General features: G+C 40.5%; 1 protein-coding gene across 3 annotated transcripts; it reads right to left on the bottom strand.

The window, feature by feature from the left end:
* On the bottom strand, positions 1-26,841 carry CIMAP3 (ciliary microtubule associated protein 3). 3 transcript variants are annotated; one of them, XM_016925731.4, is made up of 6 exons: positions 26,595-26,841; positions 4,459-4,598; positions 3,732-3,830; positions 2,859-2,989; positions 1,288-1,405; positions 1-251 (listed from the first exon to the last, which is right to left on the bottom strand). In XM_016925731.4, exons 1-6 carry the CDS (start codon positions 26,761-26,763, stop codon positions 183-185), a joined length of 726 nt encoding a protein of 241 aa, XP_016781220.2. In that variant the 5' UTR covers positions 26,764-26,841; the 3' UTR covers positions 1-182. The 3 variants fall into 3 exon arrangements, with proteins under 3 accessions (XP_016781220.2, XP_016781219.2, XP_513643.2); XM_016925730.4 differs by having other exon boundaries at positions 26,589-26,821; XM_513643.7 differs by lacking the exon at positions 26,595-26,841 and adding an exon at positions 4,837-6,070.
* Positions 26,842-27,722: the final 881 nt, after the last annotated feature.

The following is a 27,722-nucleotide window of genomic DNA, read 5'->3' on the forward strand; positions in this document are numbered from 1 at the left end:
TGGAGATAGCACTGTGCACTAGTCTTTATGTTCTCATACAGCAGCTATAAGCCCCTGTCCCTCCCTGGGCTCCAGGCTGCCAGACAAGAGGGCCACAGTAATGTAGAAGAAGAAGAGCAGCTCTGTCCTCAGTCCTGGAGAGTCTGTGTATAAGAGGAGCACGTGAAGGTAGTCACAGCTGCTCAATTATAATACAGGCTTAGGTAGGCCACACGGTTCCGATGCTTTCTAAAGTCTTTGTCTGTGGACAGCTGCAATGAAAGAATGTTGTCTAGATCAATATTCTAATGAGAACCCTCTCCCTCTGGTCTTCCCAGTTATGCAAAAAAAAAAAACAAAAAACTGTACATTATAGAGGTGAATCCCAACTCCATAGTAATCTAGCCTTAGTGATTCTCCCAAAATTTGTATGTACATCTACCCTTTATCATCTTACTATACTGTATACCATGCTAGGAATTATTTACTACTTAGTAAATCCCCAAGCAGTTGGTGGGCTTCTTGAAGTCAAGGACTATATGTTTAATTCTTGAGTTGTTGCCCATAGGCCCTAATGCAATAATGTTAATACATTTGGCATTTAATAAATAATTGTAGAATTAATGAAAAGTTCCACTAGGAAAGAAAAAAGCACCTCTGGAATTATGATAGCTAACAGATTGAACAATTACTATGTTATCAGGTACTGTGTTAAATGATTTTCCACATTTTCTTTATAACCTTATCGGATTGATTCTATTGTAATACACATTTTACAGATTAAAAACTGAGGCTTAGAAAAGTCAAAAGATTTGCTCAAGATTACACATCAAGTAAATACTGCAGCTAGTATTTGAATCCAGGCAGTTTTGTCCCCAGAATCCATGCTCTTAGCTGAATTCTCTATGGCTCCTCAGTGATCTAGTACTCAAGGGGTATGTTGGAAAGAGCAATGTATTAGGAGTCACAAGATCCAGATTCCAGTAGTGAAACCTGCACAAATCACTTAATCCATCTGGGCCTCTATTGTGTAGGGATATTTCCTCTGTACCTACCACAAAAGTTATTTAAGGATCAAATAAGAAAATGTCACTTTTATTTAGTCATATATACCTTTAAGAATCTAATGAAATAGTGTAATTCTCCAAAAAGTTCCTCACATTCATATACACACAAAATTGTGCATATAATTTTTTGGGACCAAGGACTTCCTGAAGTTCATTCACAGACCCCTAATTAAGAGTCCCTGATACCTATGAAAGTACTAGATCGAATAAGAGTCTTCTACAGAAGTTCCAATCTTATTACCTCAGCTTTTAGGGTTCTTTTCTGTAGACATGGAACCTGAGCCCAGTCTGGAGATCCAAATTTCATTGGCCAGGCAATTTTTGGTGGTGGCTTCTTCTCTGGGTTGTATGCACCAGGGCTAGAAATAAAAATACAAGCATCATGTCTAATGAGTTAGTGATCATACACAAACTCCATCAGTACCAGAGCCGTCCCTGGACTAGGCCTAACCTCTTGGAAAAAGGCAACAGATTGATTAACTTTTTAATTAAGCATGGGATTCCTTTACCTGTTAATGTATTTCGAGTTAGATGTTAGCGTTAAACATCTAACTTGACAATCTTGACATCCAGTTGGAGCACAGATCGACTCCAGATTAAAAGATATTTCTGTACCTCAGTATCTATAGCTGAGAGACGAGAAGGTCCTAGAAGCGGTGGGTGATGAAAGAGATCTAAAGCAGTGATGAATTAGTACTGCCCACAATTTAAAGTTGGTGATAAAAGTGCAGTGATAATCTATCTGCAATGTAGGCAAAGCAAAGCAAAGCCAGTTAAATTTTCTTGACAATGGGGTCATTTAAAAATTGTCTTTGTTCATATACACTTTGTCTTTTGGTGTGGACTCTTTACTGTCAGGAAATAATGGACTGGACTTAGGGGTCAAGACTCAATGCTTCTACTTCCTTAATGCAACTTGAGAAAGTTACATCACTCTGTGATTCTTGGATTTCTCATCAATAAAAGAAAGTCCTTGATCTTTTGCCCTACAAGTCTATACATTCTGAATAGCTTCCTAAAGCATTGAGAGTAAGCCTGTTGGCCTGCAAGGCCTATGTGCTCCAGCATGCCCTCCATTTCTGTCTCATTTCCTACTTGCTCACTACACTCTAGCCATGGCAGCATGCCTTTTTGTTCACGTCAAATTCCTTCCCAATTTATAGCCTTTGCACTTGCTGTTCCTTCTGCTGGGAATGCTCGGTCCCCAGATCTTCACAAGGCTGGCTCAGTCTTGTCATTTAGATCTCAGGTTAACTGTCATTTCTTCAACCCTTTCTGAAGTAGACTCCAGGTCATCACTCCCTATCACATTGTCATCCTGTTTTACCTTCTTTGTAGCCTGGACAACCTACTTCCTGGTTTGTCTATGACAGTCCCTACCTTATGGGTACTGTCTTGGTAGAATTATTAATAGGCCCCCTTTTACTCTCAGAAGTGTCATGGTTTGACTAACAAATTATATGGTCACTCTATCACTATTGATATTTTCTTGTATATTTGCTTGTGCTCTGTCTGGACTCTAGAATGTAAGCCCCAAGAAATCAGGAGCCTTGTGTGATGGATTTAGTGCAAAAATCTATCGAACCTACAAAACTGCCTGGCATATTAATAAAAATTCATTGAATGAGTAACTATGATTCTACATTCTACAATGCCAGAAATCTGTGAGACAATTGATTAAATCTCTGAATGGTTCCTTATTTAACTGTGATGGTTTGGATGTCATCCCTTCTTTATGTGCTTCTTTTATTACGTACTTCTTTTCCTCCTATTGCTTTTTTGTTGAAGTGCACCAAAAGAGAGGAGACATACCTGGGATAGTAAGTGTCCTTTGGGTAGTTCTTAAATCGAGGCACCAAGACATTAAATGGAGCAAAATTTTGTTTGTGTTTTTCCTGCTGAGGACTTATGTTCTGGTACTTGCCTGCATGAGGTGTCATTTCCTGTTTCCAAGAAAAAGATCATTATGTTACAGAGTGATATGTATATATATACACACAAAGCCTTCCAGGTAGGAAAAACAGAATCATCCTCTTTCTGTTCATAAATCAGCTATGGTTCAACCACCTCAAGCTACAGAAATAAGTCTTCGGTAGGTAGAAAACCGAGATATGGGTGTGGTTCAGCTACCTAGTGATACATAATATATAGGTTGTAGAAATAAATCTAGGATGGGTAGAGAACCAAGGCAACTTATCACGGCCACTATGCTTAACACCTCACTGAGAGATTTTTAGAGATTGTATCTCTGCTCCTTAAGCTCAAGTGTCAGGAAAATGTCGTCCAATAAGAGATTAGGATCCCCTACTGAACTTTAGACTTGAAACCCAATCACACAAAAGGGTGGAAAAGTTGGAATTTGTTATTTAACTGACAAGATAATATAATGTATATAAACACAAGCTTCAAATGTTTAACCTCAGGTATCTCAACACTAAAGCCCTGTGTTGGGACCATTTCTTCAGTAAATTGTTTTCCACTCCCCCGGTACACTCATATGCATATTTGCAATGTTAATGCCCAAGCTCTTCAGATAGGCTTCTTAATAGCTTTTGCTTAAATGCCTACTTTTCTTTAATTTCAGGGCATATTCTTTTAGATCACCCCCCTCTTGCTCTCTGCCCTTTGTACTCCTGTGCAAATGCATGCAACAATGTGGATAACACTAAAATCCCAGCACATTACCTTCTGTATTGGCTTAAACCTCACAGCTGTTCTGGCTCCCAAAGTATATCCTTTTATACTGGTTGGGATCTTAGATAAGTCGTATGCCAAGCCATATCCCTTTGGGTGGTATATTAAAAAACAAACAAACAAAAACACCAAAAAAAAAAAAAAAAAAAGAGAAAACAACGCATAGTCAGAGAACATCAGGGCCATCGAAATGGAATGAGCTTAGCATGTTCCCATCTGAACCTTCTCTGCAAGGGATTATTCTTTCTTGTCTTGACTCCTTTGAGGTCAAGACCATAGAATTACACAAGTAATACAGGTAACTTTGTAGAGGGGTGTGGCTGGATACGTAGACTATAGGACATTGCCATATATTCGAATGCATCAGTCTTCGGAGCCCCACAGAGCTGAACTTACTCTAATGCAACTGTCAGCCTGAGGTTTGGAGGAATGGGAGGGTAACTGGCACTGGCTCAGAGGCCTTTGGAAGCGAGGAAGGAGTAGGGATTATATGAAGCTAGGGCTTGCGTTTAATGGAGGTGCAAGGCGGGGAGCAATAATCCTTTCATCTCTGGCATTGGCTGAAACAGCTGCTTGCAGAAGAACAGAGCGCTTTCTTATGCTGGGACTCTGGAGATCTCAAGTCCCACAGAATTTTTTCTTTTACGAAACTTGGAAACTTGGCTATCCCTCAATAGCCGGGGAACTGAGGAGCATCTAAGGGGAGGTGAATACTCACATCTGAAAAATAACACCCAGGCCCTCTGTGGGGTGATCCCCTAAGAGGGACAAACTTGTTCCCAATCAAATTTGGGGGATGGAAGTGAGGAAAAAGTTTCCTCTGTTGACATGTTCCAAAAGGGTAGTTATCCGCAGCGTCTAAAATAAAGAGGAGAGGCTCCACGTGAGGGACCGCACCTGGGTCTACGTGAGCGCGTTCCGGGAGGGGAAGGTCGGGGAGACTGAGCAGAGGAAAGGGCCCAACCGTGCGCTTACAAAACCACGCCAAACTCCTGGAGGGAGGCGAACTGCACTTCCTCCCACTTCGTCTTTCCCAGCTTCCCCACCCTTCCCCCTACCTGCCCTCTACTCTAGGCTTCTCGGCAGCCCTCCTCACCTGCTCTGCTGAAGCACATCGCGAGCTGCTAGGGCTAGCACTTGTGTACTGCGTTGCCAAGGAAACGAAGGCTAGTCCCGTGATTCCCAGCTGCGGAGCGCGGGGAGGGGGAGAGGGCCCGAGCGCGCCTGCGCGGCAAGTTGGGGCGTCCACCGAGCCACTACTGGGGCAGGAACCCGCACCTTGGAGCCCAAAGCCCAGGGGATTGTAAACTCAGTAGCTGGGCTGCGGGTAGAGGGTTTCCTGGATTCGCGGCTGTAGGGGCTGCAGGGTTGACGGGGCGGCAAATAGCTTTGGAAGCTGGGCCAAGAGGAATGCGCTGTTGTAGAGGGAAGGACAGTGAGGTTCAGAATATCCCGAAGCCTGGGCCACCAGCAAGTAAAGTGAAAGTAGAAAGACAGCCGCTGCGGCGTACGGGGGTGGACTCCCTGGGCAACGCCCCAGCAGAGGAGTAGGGGGCGGAGTTGAGCTGACAGCTAGTTCCATATTAGGCCCTTAGACCATTTTTCCTTTTCCTGAAGCCCCTCCAATCAGGTTGCCCATTCTATCCCGGGGGGCCGTGGGGAGGGGGCGCGAGGTTTTAAAAGAACTGGAGGCCTTGCGTGGACCGGGTAGAATGCCACGGAATCAGAGAAGACTCTAATAGTTTTTTTTTAGAAGTTGGGGCAGTCAAATTTCTAAGCCCCAGTTTTCTCATCTCTAAATTGGGAATAAAAATTCCTCTATATAGGATTGTTGAGAGGATCAAGATGACAGGATTAAAACAGTTCAGAACGTGGTACTTGGTGGGTGACATACGACAGGTTATTATCACTGAAGATAATAATAACCGAAGAAAAAAAGATCAGAGTGTGTTTTGTCTTTTTTGCCTTTGTCATGGATATTAACACTAGCTTGTTTTCACTCGATTTTTAGGATGGCTTTAGGAGTTGTCCAGGTGTTAGAGGTTAACAGAACACCCAGTGTGACTGGTCCATACTTTGACCCTTTACAGGTGATGACCCTGGAATCCACACATACTCCGCGTTAGGACAGCCTTCAGGGATGATTTTTATAGATCTAAGGTAGACTTTCCAAAAAAGGTGACAGTGACTCCCAGAGGGTGTTTTGGAAATTTGTGGAAGAATTTTTGCTTGTTAAAAATTGTTGGGGTGTTGTTCCTGGTCAACAGGCTAGGGAGGCTAGACATCCTACACTGCATTGCCCAGGCATACAGTGAATTGTCCCATGTCCCACATGACATTCAAATATGTCCTGTTGGACTCTACAAAAATAATTAGTAGTAGTTATATACATTAACATTGCGAAGAAATTTATAGGAAATAATGCAGAAAGCCCAGTAATATAAAAGGTTGTTATGAGGAGCCAAGCTTAAATGGAATAAAGATAGGGTCTGAAAATTATTGTATAATTTACTCCAAGCATTTTGTCTACTTAAAATACAATTGCAATAATACTGATAGTAAATAAAATGTAAAGAAATGCAATCACCCATTACTTAGTGATGAGGATGTTTTCTAAGAAATGTGTCATTAGGCGACTTTGTTTTGCGAACGTCATAGACTATATTTAACACAAACCTAGATGGTATAGCCTACTACACACCTAGGCTTATAGTATGGCCTCTTACTCCTAGGCTACAAACCTGTACAGCACATTACCATATTGAATACTGTAGACAATTGTAACATGATATTAAGTATTTATGTATCTAAACTTACCTAAACATAGAAAAGGAACAGTAAAACTATGGTTTAAAATTAAAAATGGTACACCTGTATAGGGCTGCTCCATTGTAATTTTAGGGAGCCACCATTGTATATACAGTTCATCATTGATCAAAATGTCTTCATGTGGTGTATGACTGTATTGGTATGGATTTGATGATTTTTACTTCCATTAATAATTTAGGTAATATTAACATTTGTAGGTATTAATGTGCTTTTTGAAAATAATGTTTACATTATTTGTGACATGAAACATATTTCGCAAAGTTTCTTGAAAATGTGGTAATCCATTCTTACTTTGGTAGACTGGTTTGCTTCAGACTAATTCTCCAGCTGAGAACAGGTGAATTGAATAAGTAAAATATATATGTTTGAAGATATCAAAGATATACCCAGAAAGAAAGAACATTCAGAACCAAAATCTCAGAGAGAAGAGAAGCCCAAAGTGGTGAGTTCAACCTTGGTGCTGCTCTTCCATTGGAACGCTTGCTAAATAAAAAGCTGGCTAAGAAGCAGAAGATTTGAGCAGAACTTTGGTTAGACAGCCTCTGAGAACTCGGAAACAAGATTTAGGTTGGCCATGGAGAAGGGGAAACTGGAAAACACAGTTTGAAGTTTAAGTCAGAACTTCAAAGAGATAAACCCTAGGAATAAGGGTAAACAAGAAATAGACCAGCTGTCAAAAAACCCTGAAGTTCAGCTTTGCACCAATTCAGTTCCCAATTGCATTAAAGTGATCCACTTCTATCCTTATTGCATGTAATAAACAAAAGTAAGTATTTTCTGAAGATATCATCCAGAGACTCAACTAATTTTTACATTTTTTTCATGCAAAATGTTTGGCATTTGATATAAAACAAGAGGTTATAATAAAAGAGTAGAAACAGACCCACAGAAAAATCCAGATATCGGAGTCATTAAACATGGACTTTAAAATAACCATACTTGGTTTGAGATTTTGGAGAAAGCAACAGGACTGCAAGGTGAACATAGGGAAGCGAAAGAAAGCAAGGAAATAACATAAAGCAAATGCTTGACTTCTTAGGTAAGAGGCTAAAAGAAAAAGATCAGACTCTAAAAACAAAGTCAATAAAGATCCCAGTATACTCAAGGAAAGAGAAATTTCCCATCAATCTCTGTTCATATTGCCAATGTGATCAACATAACTTAACTGGGCCCATCTACATCCTGATTGATGCAAAATTTATCAACTTTTCAGTAAAGCCAGACCGAACATCGTATAGTCAAAGACAGACTGTCTATATGTCATGTGTATCTCCTGTATAACCATCTGTGTAATGATAATAGGCTAATGCAGAATTTCAGGTAGCTCTAAGAATTGCCAAAATGCCAGTTTTTGAATGATGACCATGCACAAAGGAACTCATGCAGGTGTCTGCTAGTACCAGGGAGTACTTAGACAAAGTTTTATAGTGTAGCCAGTTTTGATGAAGACCTTAAGAATTCAGTAGTTTCCATCATGCACATTTTATAGTATCAAGAGGATGCCAGATGTTTATGGAGACTGTTATAGCTTTATGAGACAGTTAATGGCTTTTCTCACTTGACTGTCTCTGAGGACATATAAGAATTATTATTATTCCAGGGAATTACTTGCTCTGTTGCAATGGTCTAATTTAATGAGGATAAGTAGATTCAATTTTTGGCATAATGTTTTAAATAGATTTGTCTCATTTTAAAATTATTGAATTAAATAATAATCAATTCAACACAGAGGAAAAGCTGATTACCATATTTAAGAAATTAAATGACAAGATGAATTTAGAAACAGTAAATGAATCAAATAAAATTGTAGAAATAAAAAGTATTGTTGCTGAAAATAATAATTCAATGTATGGGTTTAACAGCAGATTAGAAAAGCTGAAAAAAGTGAATGAATGGACTTCCAGTTCCAAAATAGCAGCATAGAAGCAAACTGGCTTCACCCTTTGCCTTCTCTAGAAAACCAAAACCAGATATACAGCACTGGGATTATCACCAAAAATATCCCAGAATTCAAATATGAAAACAGTTGCCAGTGCCACGAGAAGTGAAAAAATTCCAAGCAGATGGTAAGAGAATTGGACTTCCACATCTGTGGCACCCCTCCTGCCATTCTGCCCAGAACAAGCATGTGGAAAATTTTCCTCCAGTTCAGTTTCTACATTGGAAAAAGTGATACTGAGATGGACAACCAGTTTTCCCACTATCTTGGGTTTCCTTGCAGAAGATCTGCCCCTGCCTTAACCCACAGGAAGCATCACAGTGCCTGGGGGGAGAAATATACCTGAAAACAGGCAGAGGCAAAGGGAGGAGGCAGGATTACCTAACCAGCCCTGAAAACTCTGTAACTCAGCTAAAGGAGATGCCAAATCAGAGTGGCTGTTCAGCAGTGCAAAGCTGTAGGAAGTTCATCCCACAGGTCTCCTGGGCACAAACCCCTAGCTGGCCTTCTCACACTAAGAATTTATCTCAACAAGGGATATCTCAACAAGGGGTTCCACTTTTGGCTCCAAGGCTGATGCTCTTGCTAGGTCTCAGTTTGTGGAAAGAGAAAGGGACCAAGAAGGCAAGGCCTGAAAGTTGGACACATCATTTCCACTCATGTACAGAACTTAGACATGGCCACCTGGATACGGTATTCTTAGCTGGCAGTTTTTTTCTTTCAGCACTTTGAAAATGTCATTATGCTTACTCCTAGTGTGTATAGTTTCCATTGAGGAATCTGTTGCTGGATGAATTGGGGATCCTTATATGTTATTTGCTTCTTTTCTCTTGCCGCTTTTAGGATCGTCTCTTTCTCCTTGACCTTTGAGAGTTTATTCCTTGGGGTAGTCTTATTTGAGTCATGTCTATTTAATGTTGTCAGACCTTACTGTACATAGATGTTTATATCATTCTCAAGTTTCGGAAAGTTTTCTGTTATTATTTCTTTGAATGAGATTCTACCCCTTGCTCATGCTCGACTCCCTCTTGAACACCAGTAATTCTTAGATTGGGTCTTTTGAGGTAATTTTGTATATCTTGTAGGAAATTTTCTTTTTTTTTTCATTAAAACATTATTTTATATCACCAAATATAAAATAAAGCTTTTCAAGTGAAACGAGAAATAAGTCCAAAGTAAATTAACATAGATCATTATATGATAAAAAGCTTCATACAAATTGTCCGCACTATTAACAAAGCTGCTTCAGAGTCATCCAATCAACCGACTCTTAGAATCACAGGCCTGACTACGCGGGATTAAACTTGAAGGAAATTTGCCATGCAACAGTATTAACTACTGATATATGAGAAGCTTCATATGTTGATACATTACCTGTAAGCCTCACAACAACCTTGAAAAGTAAAAATTGTTATTTCCCCCATTTTACAGATGAGGAAACTAAGGTTCAGGGAGACGGTGACTTGCGAAGTTCACACAGGCCATACAGAGCCAGATTTGGTGGGCCCGTATGATCCCAGGCCCACATTTGTCCACTCTTTTTTGCTACCACTCCTTCTGGAACAAAGTTCCCTTTCTATATATCTGATATTTTCTCAATACTTTGACACATTCAGATGATTAAAAGATTTTTTTTTTATTATTATACTTTAAGTTTTAGGGTACATGTGCACAATGTGCAGGTTAGTTACATATGTATACATGTGCCATGCTGGTGCGCTGCACCCACTAACTCGTCATCTAGCATTAGGTATATCTCCCAATGCTATCCCTCCCCCCTTCCCCCCACCCCACAACAGTCCCCAGAGTATGATGTTCCCCTTCCTGTGTCCATATGTTCTCATTGTTCAGTTCCCACCTATGAGTGAGAATATGCGGTGTTTGGTTTTTTGTTCTTGTGATAGTTTACTGAGAATGATGATTTCCAATTTCATCCATGTCCCTACAAAGGACATGAACTCATTATTTTTTATGGCTGCATAGTATTACATGGTGTATATGTGCCACATTTTCTTAATCCAGTCTATCATTGTTGGACATTTGGGTTGGTTCCAAGTCTTTGCTATTGTGAATAATGTTGCAATAAACATACGTGTTCATGTGTCTTTATAGCAGCATGATTTATAGTCCTTTGGGTATATACCCAGTAATGGGATGGCTGGGTCAAATGGTATTTCTAGTTCTAGATCCCTGAGGAATCGCCACACTGACTTCCACAATGGTTGAACTAGTTTACAGTCCCACCAACAGTGTAAAAGTGTTCCTATTTCTCCACATCCTCTCTAGCACCTGTTGTTTCCTGACTTTTTAATGATTGCCATTCTAACTGGTGTGAGATGGTATCTCACTGTGGTTTTGATTGCATTTCTCTGATGGCCAGTGATGGTGAGCATTTTTTCATGTGTTTTTTGGCTGCATAAATGTCTTCTTTTGAGAAGTGTCTGTTCATGTCCTTCGCCCACTTTTTGATGGGGTTGTTTGTTTTTTTCTTGTAAATTTGTTTGAGTTCATTGTAGATTCTGGATATTAGCCCTTTGTCAGATGAGTAGGTTGCGAAAATTTTCTCCCACTTTGTGGGTTGCCTGTTCACTCTGATGGTAGTTTCTTTTGCTGTGCAGATGCTCTTTAGTTTAATTAGATCCCATTTGTCAATTTTGTCTTTTGTTGCCATTGCTTTTGGTGTTTTAGACATGAAGTCCTTGCCCATGCCTATGTCCTGAATGGTAATGCCTAGGTTTTCTTCTAGGGTTTTTATGGTTTTAGGTCTAACATTTAAGTCTTTAATCCATCTTGAATTGATTTTTGTATAAGGTGTAAGGAAGGGATCCAGTTTCAGCTTTTTACATACGGCTAGCCAGTTTTCCCAGCACCATTTATTAAATAGGGAATCCTTTCCCCATTGCTTGTTTTTCTCAGGTTTGTCAAAGATCAGATAGTTGTAGATAAGCGACGTTATTCCTGAGGGCTCTGTTCTGTTCCATTGATCTATATCTCTGTTTTGGTACCAGTACCATGCTGTTTTGGTTACTGTAGCCTTGTAGTATAGTTTGAAGTCAGGTAGCGTGATGCCTCCAGCTTTGTTCTTTTGGCTTAGGATTGACTTGGTGATGCGGGCTCTTTTTTGGTTCCATATGAACTTTAAAGTAGTTTTTTCCAATTCTGTGAAGAAAGTCATTGGTAGCTTTATGGGGATGGCATTGAATCTATAAATTACCTTGGGCAGTATGGCCATTTTCACGATATTGATTCTTCCTACCCATGAGCATGGAATGTTCTTCCATTTGTTTGTATCCTCTTTAATTTCATTGAGCAGTGGTTTGTAGTTCTCCTTGAAGAGGTCCTTCACGTCCTTTGTAAGGTGGATTCCTAGGTATTTTATTCTCTTTGAAGCAATTGTGAATGGGAGTTCACTCATGATTTGGCTCTCTGTCTGTTATTGGTGTATAAGAATGCTTGTGATTTTTGCACATTGATTTTGTATCCTGAGACTTTGCTGAAGTTGCTTATCAGCTTAAGGAGATTTTGGGCTGAGACAATGGGGTTTTCTAGATATACAATCATGTCGTCTGCAAACAGGGACAATTTGACTTCCTCTTTTCCTAATTGAATACCCTTTATTTCCTTCTCCTGCCTAATTGCCCTGGCCAGAACTTCCAACACTATGTTGAATAGGAGTGGTGAGAGAGGGCATCCCTGTCTTGTGCCAGTTTTCAAAGGGAATGCTTCCAGTTTTTGCCCATTCAGTATGATATTGTCTGTGGGTTTGTCATAGATAGCTCTTATTATTTTGAGATACGTCCCATCAATACCTAATTTATTGAGAGTTTTTAGCATGAAGCATTGTTGAATTTTGTCAAAGGCCTTTTCTGCATCTATTGAGATAATCATATGGTTTTTGTCTTTGGTTCTGTTTATATGCTGGATTACATTTATTGATTTGAGTATATTGAACCAGCCTTGCATTCCAGGGATGATGCCCACTTGATCATGGTGGATAAGCTTTTTGATGTGCTGCTGGATTCGGTTTGCCAGTATTTTATTGAGGATTTTTGCATCAAATTTCATCAAGGATATTGGTCTAAAATTCTCTTTTTTGGTTGTGTCTCCGCCAGGCTTTGGTATCAGGATGATGCTGGCCTCATAAAATGAGTTAGGGAGGATTCCCTCTTTTTCTATTGATTGGAATAGTTTCAGAAGGAATGGTACCAGTTCCTCCTTGTACCTCTGGTAGAATTCGGCTGTGAATCCATCTGGTCCTGGACTCTTTTTGGTTGGTAAGCTATTGATTATTGCCACAATTTCAGCTCCTGTTATTGGTCTATTTAGAGATTCAACTTCTTCCTGGTTTAGTCTTGGGAGAGTGTATGTGTCGAGGAATTTTTTGATTTCTTCTAGGTTTTCTAGTTTATTTGTGTAGAGGTGTTTATAGTAATCTCTGATGGTAGTTTGTATTTCTGTGGGATCGGTGGTGATATCCCCTTTATCATTTTTTATTGTGTCTATTTGATTATTCTCTCTTTTTTTCTTTATTATTCTTGCTAGAGGTCTATCAATTTTGTTGATCCTTTCAAAAAACCAGCTCCTGGATTCATTGATTTTTTGAAGGGTTTTTAGTGTCTCTATTTCCTTCAGTTCTGCTCTGATTTTAGTTATTTCTTGCCTTCTGCTAGCTTTTGAATGTGTTTGCTCTTGCTTTTCTAGTTCTTTTAATTGTGATGTTAGGGTGTCAATTTTGGATCTTTCCTGCTTTCTCTTGTGGGCATTTAGTGCTATAAATTTCCCTCTACACACTGCTTTGAATGTGTCCCAGAGATTCCGGTATGTTGTGTCTTTGTTCTCGTTGGTTTCAAAGAACATCTTTATTTCTGCCTTCATTTCGTTATGTACCCAGTAGTCATTCAGGAGCAGGTTGTTCAGTTTCCATGTAGTTGAGTGGTTTTGAGTGAGTTTCTTAATCCTGAGTTCTAGTTTGATTGCACTGTGATCTGTGAGATAGTTTGTTATAATTTCTGTTCTTTTACATTTGCTGAGGAGAGCTTTACTTCCAAGTACGTGGTCAATTTTGGAATAGGTGTGGTGTGGTGCTGAAAAAAATGTATATTCTGTGGATTTGGGGTGGAGAGTTCTGTAGATGTCTATTAGGTCAGCTTGGTGCAGAGCTGAGTTCAATTCCTGGGTATCCTTGTTAACTTTCTGCCTCGTTGATCTGTCTAATGCTGACAGTGGGGTGTTAAAGTCTCCCATTATTATTGTGTGGGAGTCTAATTCTCTTTGTAGGTCACTCAGGACTTGCCTTATGAATCTGGGTGCTCATGTATTGGGTGCATACGTATTTAGGATAGTTAGCTCTTCTTGTTGAATTGATCCCTTTACCATTATGTAATGGCCTTCTTTGTCTCTTTTGATCTTTGTTGGTTTAAAGTCTGTTTTATCAGAGACTAGGATTGCAACCCCTGCCTTTTTTTGTTTTCCATTTGCTTGGTAGATCTTCCTCCATCCTTTTATTTTGAGCCTATGTGTGTCTCTGCATGTGAGATGGGTTTCCTGAATACAGCACAGTGATGGGTCTTGACTCTTTATCCAATTTGCCAGTCTGTGTCTTTTAATTGGAGCATTTAGTCCATTTACATTTAAAGTTAATATTGTTATGTGTGAATTTGATCCTGTCATTATGATGTTAGCTGGCTATTTGGCGCGTTAGGTGATGCAGTTTCTTCCTAGTCTCAATGGTCTTTACATTTTGGCATGATTTTGCAGTGGCTGGTACCGGTTGTTCCTTTCCATGTTTAGTGCTTCCTTCAGGAGCTCTTTTAGGGCAGGCCTGGTGGTGACAAAATCTCTCAGCATTTGCTTGTCTGTAAAGGATTTTATTTCTCCTTCACTTATGAAGCTTAGTTTGGCTGGATATGAAATTCTAGGTTGAAAATTCTTTTCTGTAAGAATGTTGAATATTGGCCCCCACTCTCTGCTGGCTTGTAGAGTTTCTGCCGAGAGATCAGCTGTTAGTCTGATGGGCTTCCCTTTGAGGGTAACCCGACCTTTCTCTCTGGCTGCCCTTAACATTTTTTCCTTCATTTCAACTTTGGTGAATCTGACAATTATGTGTCTTGGAGTTGCTCTTCTCTAGGAGTATCTTTGTGGTGTTCTCTGTATTTCCTGAATCTGAATGTTGGCCTGCCTTGCTAGATTGGGGAAGTTCTCCTGGATAATATCCTGCAGAGTGTTTTCCAACTTGGTTCCATTCTCCCCGTCACTTTCAGGTACACCAATCAGACATAGATTTGGTCTTTTCACATAGTCCCATATTTCTTGGAGGCTTTGTTCATTTCTTTTTATTCTTTTTCTCTAAACGTCCCTTCTCACTTCATTTCATTCATTTCATCTTCCATCACTGATACCCTTTCTTCTAGTTGATTGCATCGGCTCCTGAGGCTTCTGCATTCTTCATGTAGTTCTCGAGCCTTGGCTTTCAGCTCCATCGGCTCCTTTAAGCACTTCTCTGTATTGGTTATTCTAGTTATACATTCTTCTAAATTTTTTTCAAATTTTTTAACTTCTTTGCCTTTGGTTTGAATTTCCTCCTGTAGCTGGTAGTTTGATTGTCTGAAGCCTTCTTCTCTCAACTTGTCAAAGTCATTCTCCGTCCAGCTTTGTTCCATTGCTGGTGAGGAACTGCGTTCCTTTGGAGGAGGAGAGGTGCTCCATTGTTTAGAGTTTCCAGTTTTTCTGCTCTGTTTTTTCCCCATCTTTGTGGTTTTATCTACTTATGTTCATTGATGATGGTGATGTGCAAATGGGTTTTTGGTGTGGATGTCCTTTCTGTTTGTTAGTTTTCCTTCTAACAGACAGGACCCTCAGCTGCAGGTCTGTTGGAGTTTGCTAGAGGTCCACTCCAGACCCTGTTTGCCTGGGTATCAGCAGCGGTGTTTGCAGAACAGCGGTTTTTCATGAACCGTGAATGCTGCTGTCTGATCGTTCCTCTGGAAGTTTTGTCTCAGAGGAGTACCCGGCCATGTAAGTGTCAGTCTGCCCCTACTGGGGGGTGCCTCCCAGTTAGGCTGCTCAGGGGTCAGGGGTCAGGGACCCACTTGAGGAGGCAGTCTGCCCGTTCTCAGATCTCCAGCTGCGTGCTGGGAGAACCACTGCTCTCTTCAAACCTGTCAGACAGGGACATTTAAGTCTGCAGAGGTTACTGCTGCCTTTTTGTTTGTCTGTGCCTTGCCCGCAGAGGTGGAGCCTACAGAGGCAGCAGGCCTCCTTGAGCTGTGGTGGGCTCCACCCAGTTCGAGCTTCCGGACTGCTTTGTTTACCTAAGCAAGCCTGGGCAATGGTGGGTGCCCCTCCCCCAGCCTCGCTGCCCCCTTGCAGTTTGATGTCAGACTGCTGTGCTAGCAATCAGCGAGACTCCATGGGCGTAGGACCCTCTGAGCCATGTGCGGGATATAATCTCCTGGTGCACCGTTTTTTAAGCCCATCGGAAAAGCGCAGTACTCGGGTGGGAGTGACCTGATTTTCCAGGTGCCGTCTTTCACCCCTTTCTTTGACTAGGAAAGGGAACTCCCTGACTCCTTGCACTTCCCAAGTGAAGCAATGCCTTGCCCTGCTTCAGCTCGTGTACAGTGCGTTGCACCCACTGACCTGCGCCCTCTGTCTGGCACTCCCTAGTGAGATGAACCCGGTACCTCAGATGGAAATGCAGAAATCACCCATCTTCTGCATTGCTCACGCTGGGAGCTGTAGACCGGAGCTGTTCCTATTCGGCCATCTTGGCTCCTCTCTTGTAGGAAATTTTCTATGTTTTTTATTCTTTTTCTTCTCTGTTTCTTTTCTTTTCTGTCTTTTTTTTTTTTTTTTGAGACAGAGACTCACTCTGTAACCCAGGGTGGAGTGCAATGACCCAATCTCAGCTCACTGCAACCTCCTCCTCCCATGTTCAAGTGATTTTCCTGCCTCAGCCTCCCAAGTAGTTGGGATTACAGGTGCGCACCACCACGCCCAGCTAATTTTTGTATTTTTGGTAGAGACAGGGTTTTGCCATGTTGGCCAGGCTGGTCCCAAACTCCTGAGCTCAAGTGATCTGCCAACCTCAGCCTTCCAATGTGCTGGGATTAACAGGCATGAGCCACCTTGCGTGGCATCTGTTTATTTTCAAATAATCCATCTTTGACCTCACTGATTCTTTCCTTTCATTGATCCATTCTGCCATTGAGAGCCTCTAATTAATCTTTCAGTTCAGAAAATTATTTTCTCAGTTCCATTTTAAAAATTTTTTAAAATTATCATTTAAATCTCTTTTTAAAATTTCCCTGATAAGTTTCTGAATTGCTTTTCTGTGTTATCTTAGAGATCACTGAGTTCCCTTAAAACTGCTATTTTGAATTTTTGGTCAGAGAACTCACATATCCTGTCTCAGTAGGGTCAGTTACTGGTTCCTTGCTTTGTCCATTTGGGGAGGTGATGGTTCCCTGTCTGCTTCTGTTTCTTGTGAATGTACATCTGTGTCTTGGCATTGAAGTATTATTTATTCCAGCCTTCTCTGTCTGGCTTGTTTTGGTTTTTATTGGATATATTTACTAATAGATTCTTTACTGCTAGGTCACTGCCTCCTTTTGAGCTCCAGGTGGTGCCCTAAGCCCAGATTTGCCTCAGCTCTGGTAAATGATTGGAGCCCTGCCCTTCCTAAACTGTCGCCACTTTTCTCTCTGAGATTTTGGCTTTGCATGTTCTTTCTTTCTTGGTATATCTTTGATATCGTCAAACATATATATTTTAGTTATTTCGTCCAGCCTTTTCTACCTGTTCTCAGCTGGAGAATTAGTCTGAAGCAAACCAGTTTACCGATGCAAGAAAGGATTACCATATTTTCAAGGTACTTTGTGAAATATGCTTTATGTCACTAATAATGTGAACACTGTTTTCAAAAAACACTGTGATTACCTACAAATATTAATATTACCTAAACTATTAATGAAAGTAAAAATCATCAATTCTATACTAATACAGTCCCGCACCACATAAAGACATTTTGATCAACGATGGACTGTATATGCAATGAGAATGACAGACCAGGCCTTCCAGCTCAGAATTGCCTACTTCTGGTTATGAGGTTCTGAACATCAGCAAGAGGGCTGATTGCAGATGCCTGACATTTATTTCTGACACTCCCCAAAAGAAGACGGTACCAAGGCAATAAATAAACAGCTAAGATTTGACCAGAGTATCAGACAGAGTGCTATAGTACAGTGGGGGAGCAAAGATGCATCTGTGGTCATGGGAAGTCCAGGAGGGCAGAATGGAGGCACCTTTCCTCTGCAGCCTCTCCTTCCCCACCTGAATCAAATCTGCTGGGAGTCAGGAGGGACTTCCTATTGTGGGGAAAAGGTAAGCAGAAGATTCCCACCAGTCACCACAAACACCTATAGTGCTTACAACAGGAGAATACCACAGTCCTCATGAGGCCTGAGCCCAGTTTGGAGATGTGCTGGGAAATCACATACCTGCATTGCCCCAGATTAGGAGCACAAGGGTATACACCTCACCCCTCTATCAGCCAAGCTGCTGCAGCATGGAGCCATCTTGAGACCAGAGGTACTTCTGGAGTGCTTCCTCCTCTGGGGGCCAATAGCCACTGCACCTCTCCAGCACTGCAGCTCCATCTTTATTCCACAAGCTTCCACTGGTGGTTGAATGTTGCAACCCCAGCAGTGTGGAGCCCGATCTAGGATAGGCTGTGATGCTGGTCCTGCACAGCAGGGAAACCAATTCCCACTGCTTTCACCCCCAGCCAGGGAAATAGCCTGAAATTTCCTTCCAGGGTGAACCTGCCTTCAAGCCAGCCAAACTGCTGTGCACCCTTCCCCAAACAGGAGAGATTCTCAAGCCTCTGAGCATCTGACATGCTCCCAGGCCAGTGGAGTGGCTATGGACCTGCATCCAGGGCCTGAAAAACAGCCCTGAGATGCCCTACTCACTGCAGACAGGCCCTTGACCTGTCCAGTGCCCCTGTGCCTACAATTAGAACTTGAGAAACAGCTCCACAGGTGGCACCTGGTACAAACGCCTCTGGGCTGGTGGAGCAAATATGTATCTATGCCCCAGGACTGAGAAATTCACAGGCCGCCCCTGGAGGGCAAGCCCCCAGGCCAGCTGAGCAGCTGTTTGCTCATGTTCTGGGCCTCAGAAACTGTCCTGTGGGTCACCTCCTGCAGACACATCCCTAGATCAGCCAAGCAGTTTGCACCATTGTCCCAGGCCCAGGAAGCAGTCCCACAGGCCACCCTTCCAGACCAGCTGAGCAGCCCTGTGTCTGTGTCTCAGAAAAGCCCTGTGCATACCTCCAGACCAGCCAAGTAGACCTTGAACCTACATGCCAGACCTGAGAACCAGCCCCACAGATCACCTCAAGCAAAGATACTCCTAGGCCAGTTGAGCAGTCCTGTGCCTACGTCTCAGGCCTCTGAAACATCCCTGTGGTCTACTGTCTGCAGAAATGCCCCCAGTCCAGCCAAGTAGCTGTAGGTCTGTGTCCCAAGCCACAGAAATAGCTTTATAGGCCTCCCACTGCAGACTCATAACTAGACCAGCCAAGAAGCCAAATGACCACAATCCAGGCCCGAGAAACAGCCTGATGGGCTACATATGACAAACATGGCCTTAGGGCAATGAAGCAGTCATAGAGCTGGGTCCCAGACAGACCTGAGAAACTGCTGTGGGTTGTCTCCAGAAGACACATCCTCAGGCCAACCAAGAAGCCAAACAACTGCATAACAGCCCCACAGACTGCCCAGGCAGGCACACCTCCAAGTAACCACATGCCCATTCTACTAGCCAGAATAACAGCCACGTGGCTCCAATCCTGGTGAGCCAGACTCCAAGTTGGCCAACCCACCCTATGAACACACATGCTCCTGACCTGAAAAACAGCTTAGTGAGCCCACTCTGACAAAACTAAATAATCATTGCCACCAATTCTCTCAGCCTAATCCACTGAGAAACTCTCAAATGCCATCATTGTGGCTTATAGCTGGTCACTACATGGAGAACACACTACTACTCTGCCTAGAACAAGGCCAATGCACCCTCCCTGAACTGACATCCCAAGACCCATTCATATAAATAAGTCTTTATTTATGAAACCTACTGCATAACATTTGAAGAGATGACTTTCCTATCAGATGTGTAGAAATCAATGTAGGGACACATCAACATGACAAAGCAAGAAAACGTGTCACCACCCCACACCAAAAAAAAAATTCTCCAGTAACAGACCCCAATCACAAGGAAATATATGGAATGTCCCCCCTAAAAAGAATTTAAAATAATAATATTAAGGAATCCTAGTGAGATACAAAGAATGCAGATAGAAAATTCAATGAAATAAGGAAAACAGTTCATGATTTGAATAAGAAATTTAACAAAGAGATAGATATCATAAAAAAGAACCAAACAAATCCTAGAGCTGAATAATTCAATGAATGAAATAAATATACAATTAAGAGATTCAACAACAGACTGGACTAAGTAGAAGAAACAATTTCTGAACTTAAAAGACATGTCCTTTGAAATAACACATGCAGATTAAAAATAAAAGAAGAAAGAATTAGAAAGAATGAAGAAAGATTACGGGATTTATGGACATCATTAAGTCCATACTATGGGCATTGCAGAAGTGAAGAGAAAATGTGAGGGAAACATATTTAAATGAAATAATATCAGAAAACTTCCCAAGTCTAGGGAAAGAGACAGACATCCAGGTTCAGGAAGCTCAAAGAATGCTAAATTGATTCCACCCAAACAGGTCCTGAGGCACATTATATTCAAATTGTCAAAAGTAAAAGACAAAGAAAGAATTTTGAAAGCAGCAAGAGAAAAGTATCAAGTCACACTCAAAGGAATGTCTATTCAACTATTAGATTCGTAGCAGATTTCTCAGCAGAAACCTTATAGGGCAGGAGAGAATGGGTTGATATTTTCAAAGTGCTTTGAGTTTTCAAAGTGAATAGAAAAAATTGCCAGTCAAGAATATTATTCCCAGTAAAGATATTTTTCAGAAATGGAGGAGAGGAGAAGAGGCCAGCTCATCTCCCATGGGTCCCCACAACTGCTCATCACCAGACAAGGAACCCCTGGCTTGGGCTCACAGCACAGACCCTCCATCCTGGGCTGATTGCACTGAGTGATTGCTGAACTGCATCTCTTTGGGGTGGAGCCCCCAGGAGACAAGCAAGTAACCCTTGGCCACAACCACTACTAAGATCTCTTCCTCTGCTGCCTCCATGGTGAGGAAGAAACATAAGCACTGAGATCACCCCAGAGCTGCAGTGGGCAACTCAGGAGTGCCAAGTCACAATCTACAGCCAGCACTGAAGTAGGAGAGGAACTCTGCAATTTCAGAGCATTGAAAAAGAAAATGCTGCAACTGTGCAGAAACATAGGGAGCTGCATAACCAAGCAAGAGTCTACTGACTGACCAATAAGCCTAAGTGCCACTTGCTGGATCACACCCCAAAGCTTCAACACCAAAAATACCTCACTAACAAGCCTCCCTCTGAAACCAGAGACAAGAAGTCAGCTTCAAATAAAGGCCCTGCACAAAGCCTCAGCCTGGTGAAAACATCCAGAAAAGAAGTGTAGTGATTGTACTCAATCTACACTGCAGTTAAATGCACACCCACAGACAGAGATGAGAAAGAACCAATGCAAGAACTCTAGTAACTCAAAAGGCCAGAGTGTGGTATATCCTCCAAATGACCATACCAGCTCTCCAACAAGAGTTTTTAACCAGGCTGAACTGGCTGGAATAACAGAAATAGAATTCAGAATATGGATAGGAACAAAGATTATCAAGATTCAGGAGGATAGCAAAACCCAATCCAGGAAAAATAAAAATCACAATAAAGCAATACAGGAGCTGAAGTAAAAAATATCTGGTATAAAAAAGAACCTAATGGATCTGACAGAGCTGAAAAACACAATACAAGAATTTCACAATGCAATCACAAATATTGACACCAGAATAAACCAAGCTGAGGAAAGAATCTCAGAACTTGAATACTGGTTCTCTGAAATAAGACAGTCAGACAAAAATAAAGAAAAAAATGAAAAGGAATGAACAAAACTTCTGAGAAATATGGGATTATGACTGGGTGTGGTGGCTCACACCTGTAATCTCAGCACTTTGGGAGGCTGAGGTGGGCCAATCACCTGAGGTCAGGAGTTCAAGACCAGCCTGGCCTATGTGGTGAAACCCTGTCTCTACTAAAAATACAAAATTAGCCAGGCATGGTGGTGGATGCCTGTAGTCCCAGCTACTCAGGAGGCTGAGGCAGGAGAATCACTTGAACCTGGGAAGTGGAGGTTGCAGTGAACCGAGATTGTGCCACTGCATTCCAGGCTGGGCAACAAGAGCAAAACTCCATCTCAAAAAAAAAATTATATATATATATATATATATGGATTTATGTGAAGAGGACAAATTTACGAATCATTGGCATCCCTGAAAGGGAGGGGAAGAAAGCAAACAACTTGGAAAACATGTATCAGTATATCATCCATGAAAACTTCCCCAACCATGCTAGAGAGGCCAACAGTCAAATTCAGGAAATACAGAGAACTCCTGCAAGATTCTACACAAGAAGATCATCCCCAAGACACAATCATCAGATTTTCCAAGGTCCAGATGAAAGAAAGAATGTTAAAAGCAGCTAGAGAGAAAGGTCAGGTCACCTACAAAGGGAACCCCATGAGGCTAACAGGTGACCTCTCTGCTGAAACCCTGCAAGCCAGAAGAGATTGGAGGCCTATATTCAACACTTTTAAAGAAAAACAATATTCAACCAAGAATTTCATATCCAGCCAAATTAAGCTTCCTAAGTGAAGGAGAAATAAGATCCTTTTTAGATAAGTAAATGTTGAGAGAATTCATTACTAGGTCTGCCTTACAAGAGATCCTGAGAGGAGCACTAAATATAGAAAAGAAAGACCACTACTAGCTAACACAAAAACACACTTAAGCACACAGACCAGTGTTATTGTAAAGCAACTAAACAAACAAGCCAACATAATAACCAGCTAACAGCACAATGATAGGATCAAATCCACACATATTAATATGAACCTTGAATGTAACTGGGCTGAATGCCCCACTTAAAAGGCACAGAGAGGCAAGCTGGATAAAAAAGCAAGACCTAATGGTGTGCTGTCTTCAAGAGACTTATCTCACAAGTAATGACACTCATAGGCTGAAAATAGAGGGATGTAGGAAAATCCATCAAGTAAATGGAAAACAGAAAAAAGGAGGAGTTGCCTCTTAATTTCCAACAAAACAGATTTCAAACTCACAAAATAAAAAAAAGACAAAGAAGGGCATTACATAATGATAAAGGGTTCAATTCAATAAGAAGGCCTAACTTTCCTAAATATATATGCACCCAATACAGAAGCACACAGATTCATAAAGCAAGTTCTTAGCAACCTGAAAAAGACATAGACTCCCACACAATAATATTGAGAGACTTCAACACTCCACTGACAGTATTAGACAGATCACTGAGGAAGAAAATTAACAAAGATATTCAGGACCTAAACTCAACATTGGACCCAATGGATCTGATAGACCTTTACAGAACTCTCTATCTAAAAACAACAGAATATACATTCTTTTCATTGCCACCTGGCACATACTCTAAAATCGACCACATAATTGGACATAAAATAATCCTCAACCAATGTAAAAGAACCAAAATCATACCAAACACACTCTTAAACCACAGCACAATAAAAATAGAAGTCAAGACTATGAAAATCGCTCAAAACTATGCAATTACATGGAAATTAAACAATATGCTTCTGAATGACTTTTGGGTAAATCATGAAATTAAGGCAGAAATCAAGAAGTTCTTTGAAAATAATGAGAACAAAGATAACAACATACCAGAATCTCTGGGACCCAGCTAAAGTAGCGTTAAGAGGAAAATTCATAGCATTAAATGTCCACATCAGAACATTAGAAAGATCTCAAATTAACCTAACTTCACAACTAAAAGAATTAGAGAAGCAAGAACAAATCGACCCCAAAGCTTGCAGAAGATGAGAAATAACAAAAATCAGAGCTTAACTGAAGGAAATTAAGACAAAAAAAAAATTCAAAAAATCAGTGAATCCAGGAGTTGGCTTTTGGAAAAAATAATAAAATAGGCCACTAGCTAGACTAATAGAGAAGAAAAGAGGGAGGATCCAAATGAATACAATTAGAAATGATAAGGGAATGTTACAACCAATCCCACAGAAATAAAAATAACCATCAGAAACTACTAAGAACACCTCTACACATAAAAACTAGACAACTTAGAAGAGCTGGATAAATTCCTGGACACATACACCCTCCCAAGACTGAGCCAGGAAGAAATTAATTCCCTGAATAGGCCAATGACAAGCTCTGAAACTGAATCAGTAATACATAGCCTACAAATAAAAAAAAAGCCTGGGACCTGATAGATTCACAGCAGAATTCTACCAGAAGTACAAAGAAGAGCTGGGACCATTTTCCTACAGAAATGATTCCAAAAAATTGAGGAGGAGGGACTCCTCCCCAACCCATTCTATGAGGCCAACATCATCTTGGTACCAAAACCTGGCACAGACACAACAAGGAGAGATGGATATTCAAATGCAAAAGAATGAAACTGGACCTCTATCTCTCATCATATAAAAAAATCAACATAAGATTTATTAAGGATTTAAATGTAAGACTTGGAACTATAAAACTACTAGAAGAAAACATAGGGAAAACACTTCAGGACATTGGTCTAGGCAAAGACTTTATGGCTAAGACATCAAAAGCACAGATAATTTAAAAAATAGACAAATCTACTATATTAAACTAAAAAGCTTCTGTGCAGCAAATGAGGCAATCAATAGAGTGAAGAGATAACCTGTTGAATGGGAGAAAATATTTGCAAAGTATTCATAGACAGGGACTAATAGCCACAATATACAAGGAAGTAAAACAACTCAAAAATAAAAAACAAATAAAATCTCACTAAAAATTGGACAAAAGGCATGAATAGGCAATTTTCAAAAGAAGACAAAGAAATGGCTAACGTGTATATGAAAAGAACTCAACATTACTAATCATCAGAAAAGTGCAAATTAAAACCACAATGAGATGCCATCTTACCCCAATTAGAATGGCTATTATTAAAAAGACTAAAAATAACAGATGGTGGTGAAGATGTGGAGAAAAGGGAACTCTTATATATTGTTGGCAGAAATGGAAATTATTATAACTACTATGGAAAACAGTATGGAAATTGCAAAAATCTAAAAATAGAACTACCATATGATCTAGTAGTATATCAAAGGGATACCTGCATTTGTGTGTTTATTGCAGCAGTATTCACAATTGTAAAGATATAAAACAAACAGATGAATGGATAGAGAAAATGTAGTATATATACCCAATGAAATACTATTTGGTTATAAAAAAAGAGTGAAATCATGTCACTTGTAGCAACATGGGTAGAACCCGAGGTCATTATGTTAAGTGAAATAACCCAGACACAGAAAGACAATGTCACTTATATGTAGGAGCTAAAAAAGTTGATCTCATAAAGGTAGAGAATAGAGAGTAGAATGGTAGATACTAGAGGCTGGAAAGAGTGAGTGGGTGGTGGGGGATGAAGAGAGATAGGTTAACGGGTACAAACATACACTTAGATACAAGGTGTAAGTTCTGTCATTCAACAGCAGAGTGACTATGGTTATTGATAGCAAATTGTATATTTCAAAGTAACTGGAAGAGAGGACTTGAATTGTTCCTAATATATAGAAGTGACAAATACTCAAAGTACTGGACACCTCAAATACCCTGACTTGTTCATTACACATTCTGTGCAAGTAACAATATCACATGTACCCCATAAATAGGTAAAATATAATGCATCAGTAAAAAAATAGCATATTTACACTCTCTTCCTCTTTTCATTTCAATGGCTTGTAATTTGTCTAGGTATTATTCCTATTTCAACTAAAGCTATTTACCTTTTTCTGCTATCAGAAATTGGTAAATCTGGAGTGTTATTAGTTCTCCTAATACTGGTTTTTGTTCTGGTGTCCACTTATAACTCTATTCTTTTATTTTCCTAAACTGCTTGTATGAAAGGACTTCTGATCTCTTAATTCTGGACTAATTCATTATACAACATATGGTGCAAGAATCTGACTACTTCTTTGTCTCTAAAGTAGTTACATCTAAACATTTATGTACTGAAATCCATATTATTTTGTTAGAAATTATTTTTTCTCCTTTACTTTATAATTAGGGCATTATACCAAGTTGTTTGTGAAATTATATGTAGTAGGTTATGTTATCCATGAATTAATTCTAATTTTAGGATAATAAATAGAGTGTTATAAAATAATCTACCACTCAAAGCAGGATTGAGAATCCCTGTCCAAGAGAATAGAGATCTCTATTCTGGAGAAGGGAGAAAGACAGGAGGAAAATATAATTTCTACATACTATCTTCCAGACTTTCTTAAAACCTACATCTACCATCTGATGGTAGAGGAATGAATAAAGGCTTTGAAATTTCTCAGCACTGGCTTTCAATAAGTATTAGTCTGTCATTGACTAGCTATGTGACCTTGTGGAAGTTACTTAAACTTCCTAAGCCTTGGTTTATCTATAAAATGGCATGAATCATTTCTTTCCTCCTAAGGATGCCATAAGAATTTCGGAGCTAACACAAGGACAAATCGTATACAGTGAGGGACTAACCTATATTTGGTATTTAACAAATATTAAGGCACTTCCACTTTACCACCTCCATGCCCAGGGCTGCAGCTAGCTCCAATGGTATCTTTGTGCAAATGAAGAAACAGTGCAGGTTTATTAAGATGGGAGCTGGCCCTTGCTGAAGCAAATAATTTGGTGAGTGGAACACTCTCTCTGCCTCCATCCAGAATCAGAGAACTTGTGTAATCAGAGACCTTGTGAATATTCTACTTCTTTCCAGTTAGACTCCAATGCTAAAAGGATGAGTTTTCATACATCTACTAGAGTCCAAGAACATGATTACCATTACCAAAGTTCCAGATGTATGGCTGTCTGATCCATGATATGGTTTTGTTGCCTCTCAAGCTCCCAGGTAGAGAAGATAGCATGGACCTTCTGGATTCCTCAGTCATTCTGGGCAAGAACAGGTCCTCAGGGGAACTTCCAGTAAGCCTGGATCTCTCATGTATTATTTCCATGAGTTGCCACTCTCACATGGGGACTTTAACCAAGAAAATGAAGGGTGTAACTAAGACTGGCTGCTAAGCAACAGCCCCACTCTGGAAGTCCCTCTTCAAGTCATTGTGACATTGATTTGTGCAAGGCAGCATTGTGGTTTAAAGAGAGCCAGAGAGGCCTAATTTTTGAGAATGAGGTCCACTAATTACCAGCTCTGTGATCCTTGGCAAGTTGCTTATCCTCACAAGGTCTTGATTTCCTCACCCTGAAACCTGGGGACAATACTCACTAAGTAGGAGATAACCTATATAAAGTACATTGCCTGATGCTTGAAATATTCAGCTTGTTTTTCTTTTCTTGTACAGCTAAATGTTTAATAAATCAGTACAGAAGGCATCAGGAGACACCAAATATGGTCAGGTCACCACACAGCAATGATTGGGATGCAAGTCATCTACAGGCTCACCACCATTTGTCCTTCCTGGTAGAGAATGGACAAGAGACTTTTATAAATTTATGTCCTGTTTTTTAGACTATAGTGGGAAGGCAGAGAATTTCTCTTGCATGTGACTCTTTTCAGTTGCCTTCAAATCAAAATAATACTTATTTTGAGGTGGCATATTCTGGTCTCTTACATTGTATTCAAACGGGTTGCTGCTACTTCTCTATTGTTATTAATCTTTTTATCATCTTCTTATTCCTCTTAGCACAGTCAGGGCATAACATGTTATCTTCTATCCCTGGGGATGGGAAATTGCAGGCAGGTAACAAGAAGAGAGAATTCATCCTCCTGTGAGTGGTAGGCACCCAGGACTGACCTGCATGAAACTGCAGGCCTACCCAACCCTTTGTGTCTGCTGAGAGAAGTCTGCCATGGACCACACACCACCTGACATGAGGGGTCAGCTTGTTAATTCCTATCTCACTTCCTTTACCACATTCATTTATTAATTCACCAAGTATTTATTCTCTTATAATA

This window comes from Pan troglodytes, chromosome 1, assembly GCF_028858775.2.
Source record: "Pan troglodytes isolate AG18354 chromosome 1, NHGRI_mPanTro3-v2.0_pri, whole genome shotgun sequence".
Lineage (NCBI taxonomy): Eukaryota > Metazoa > Chordata > Mammalia > Primates > Hominidae > Pan > Pan troglodytes.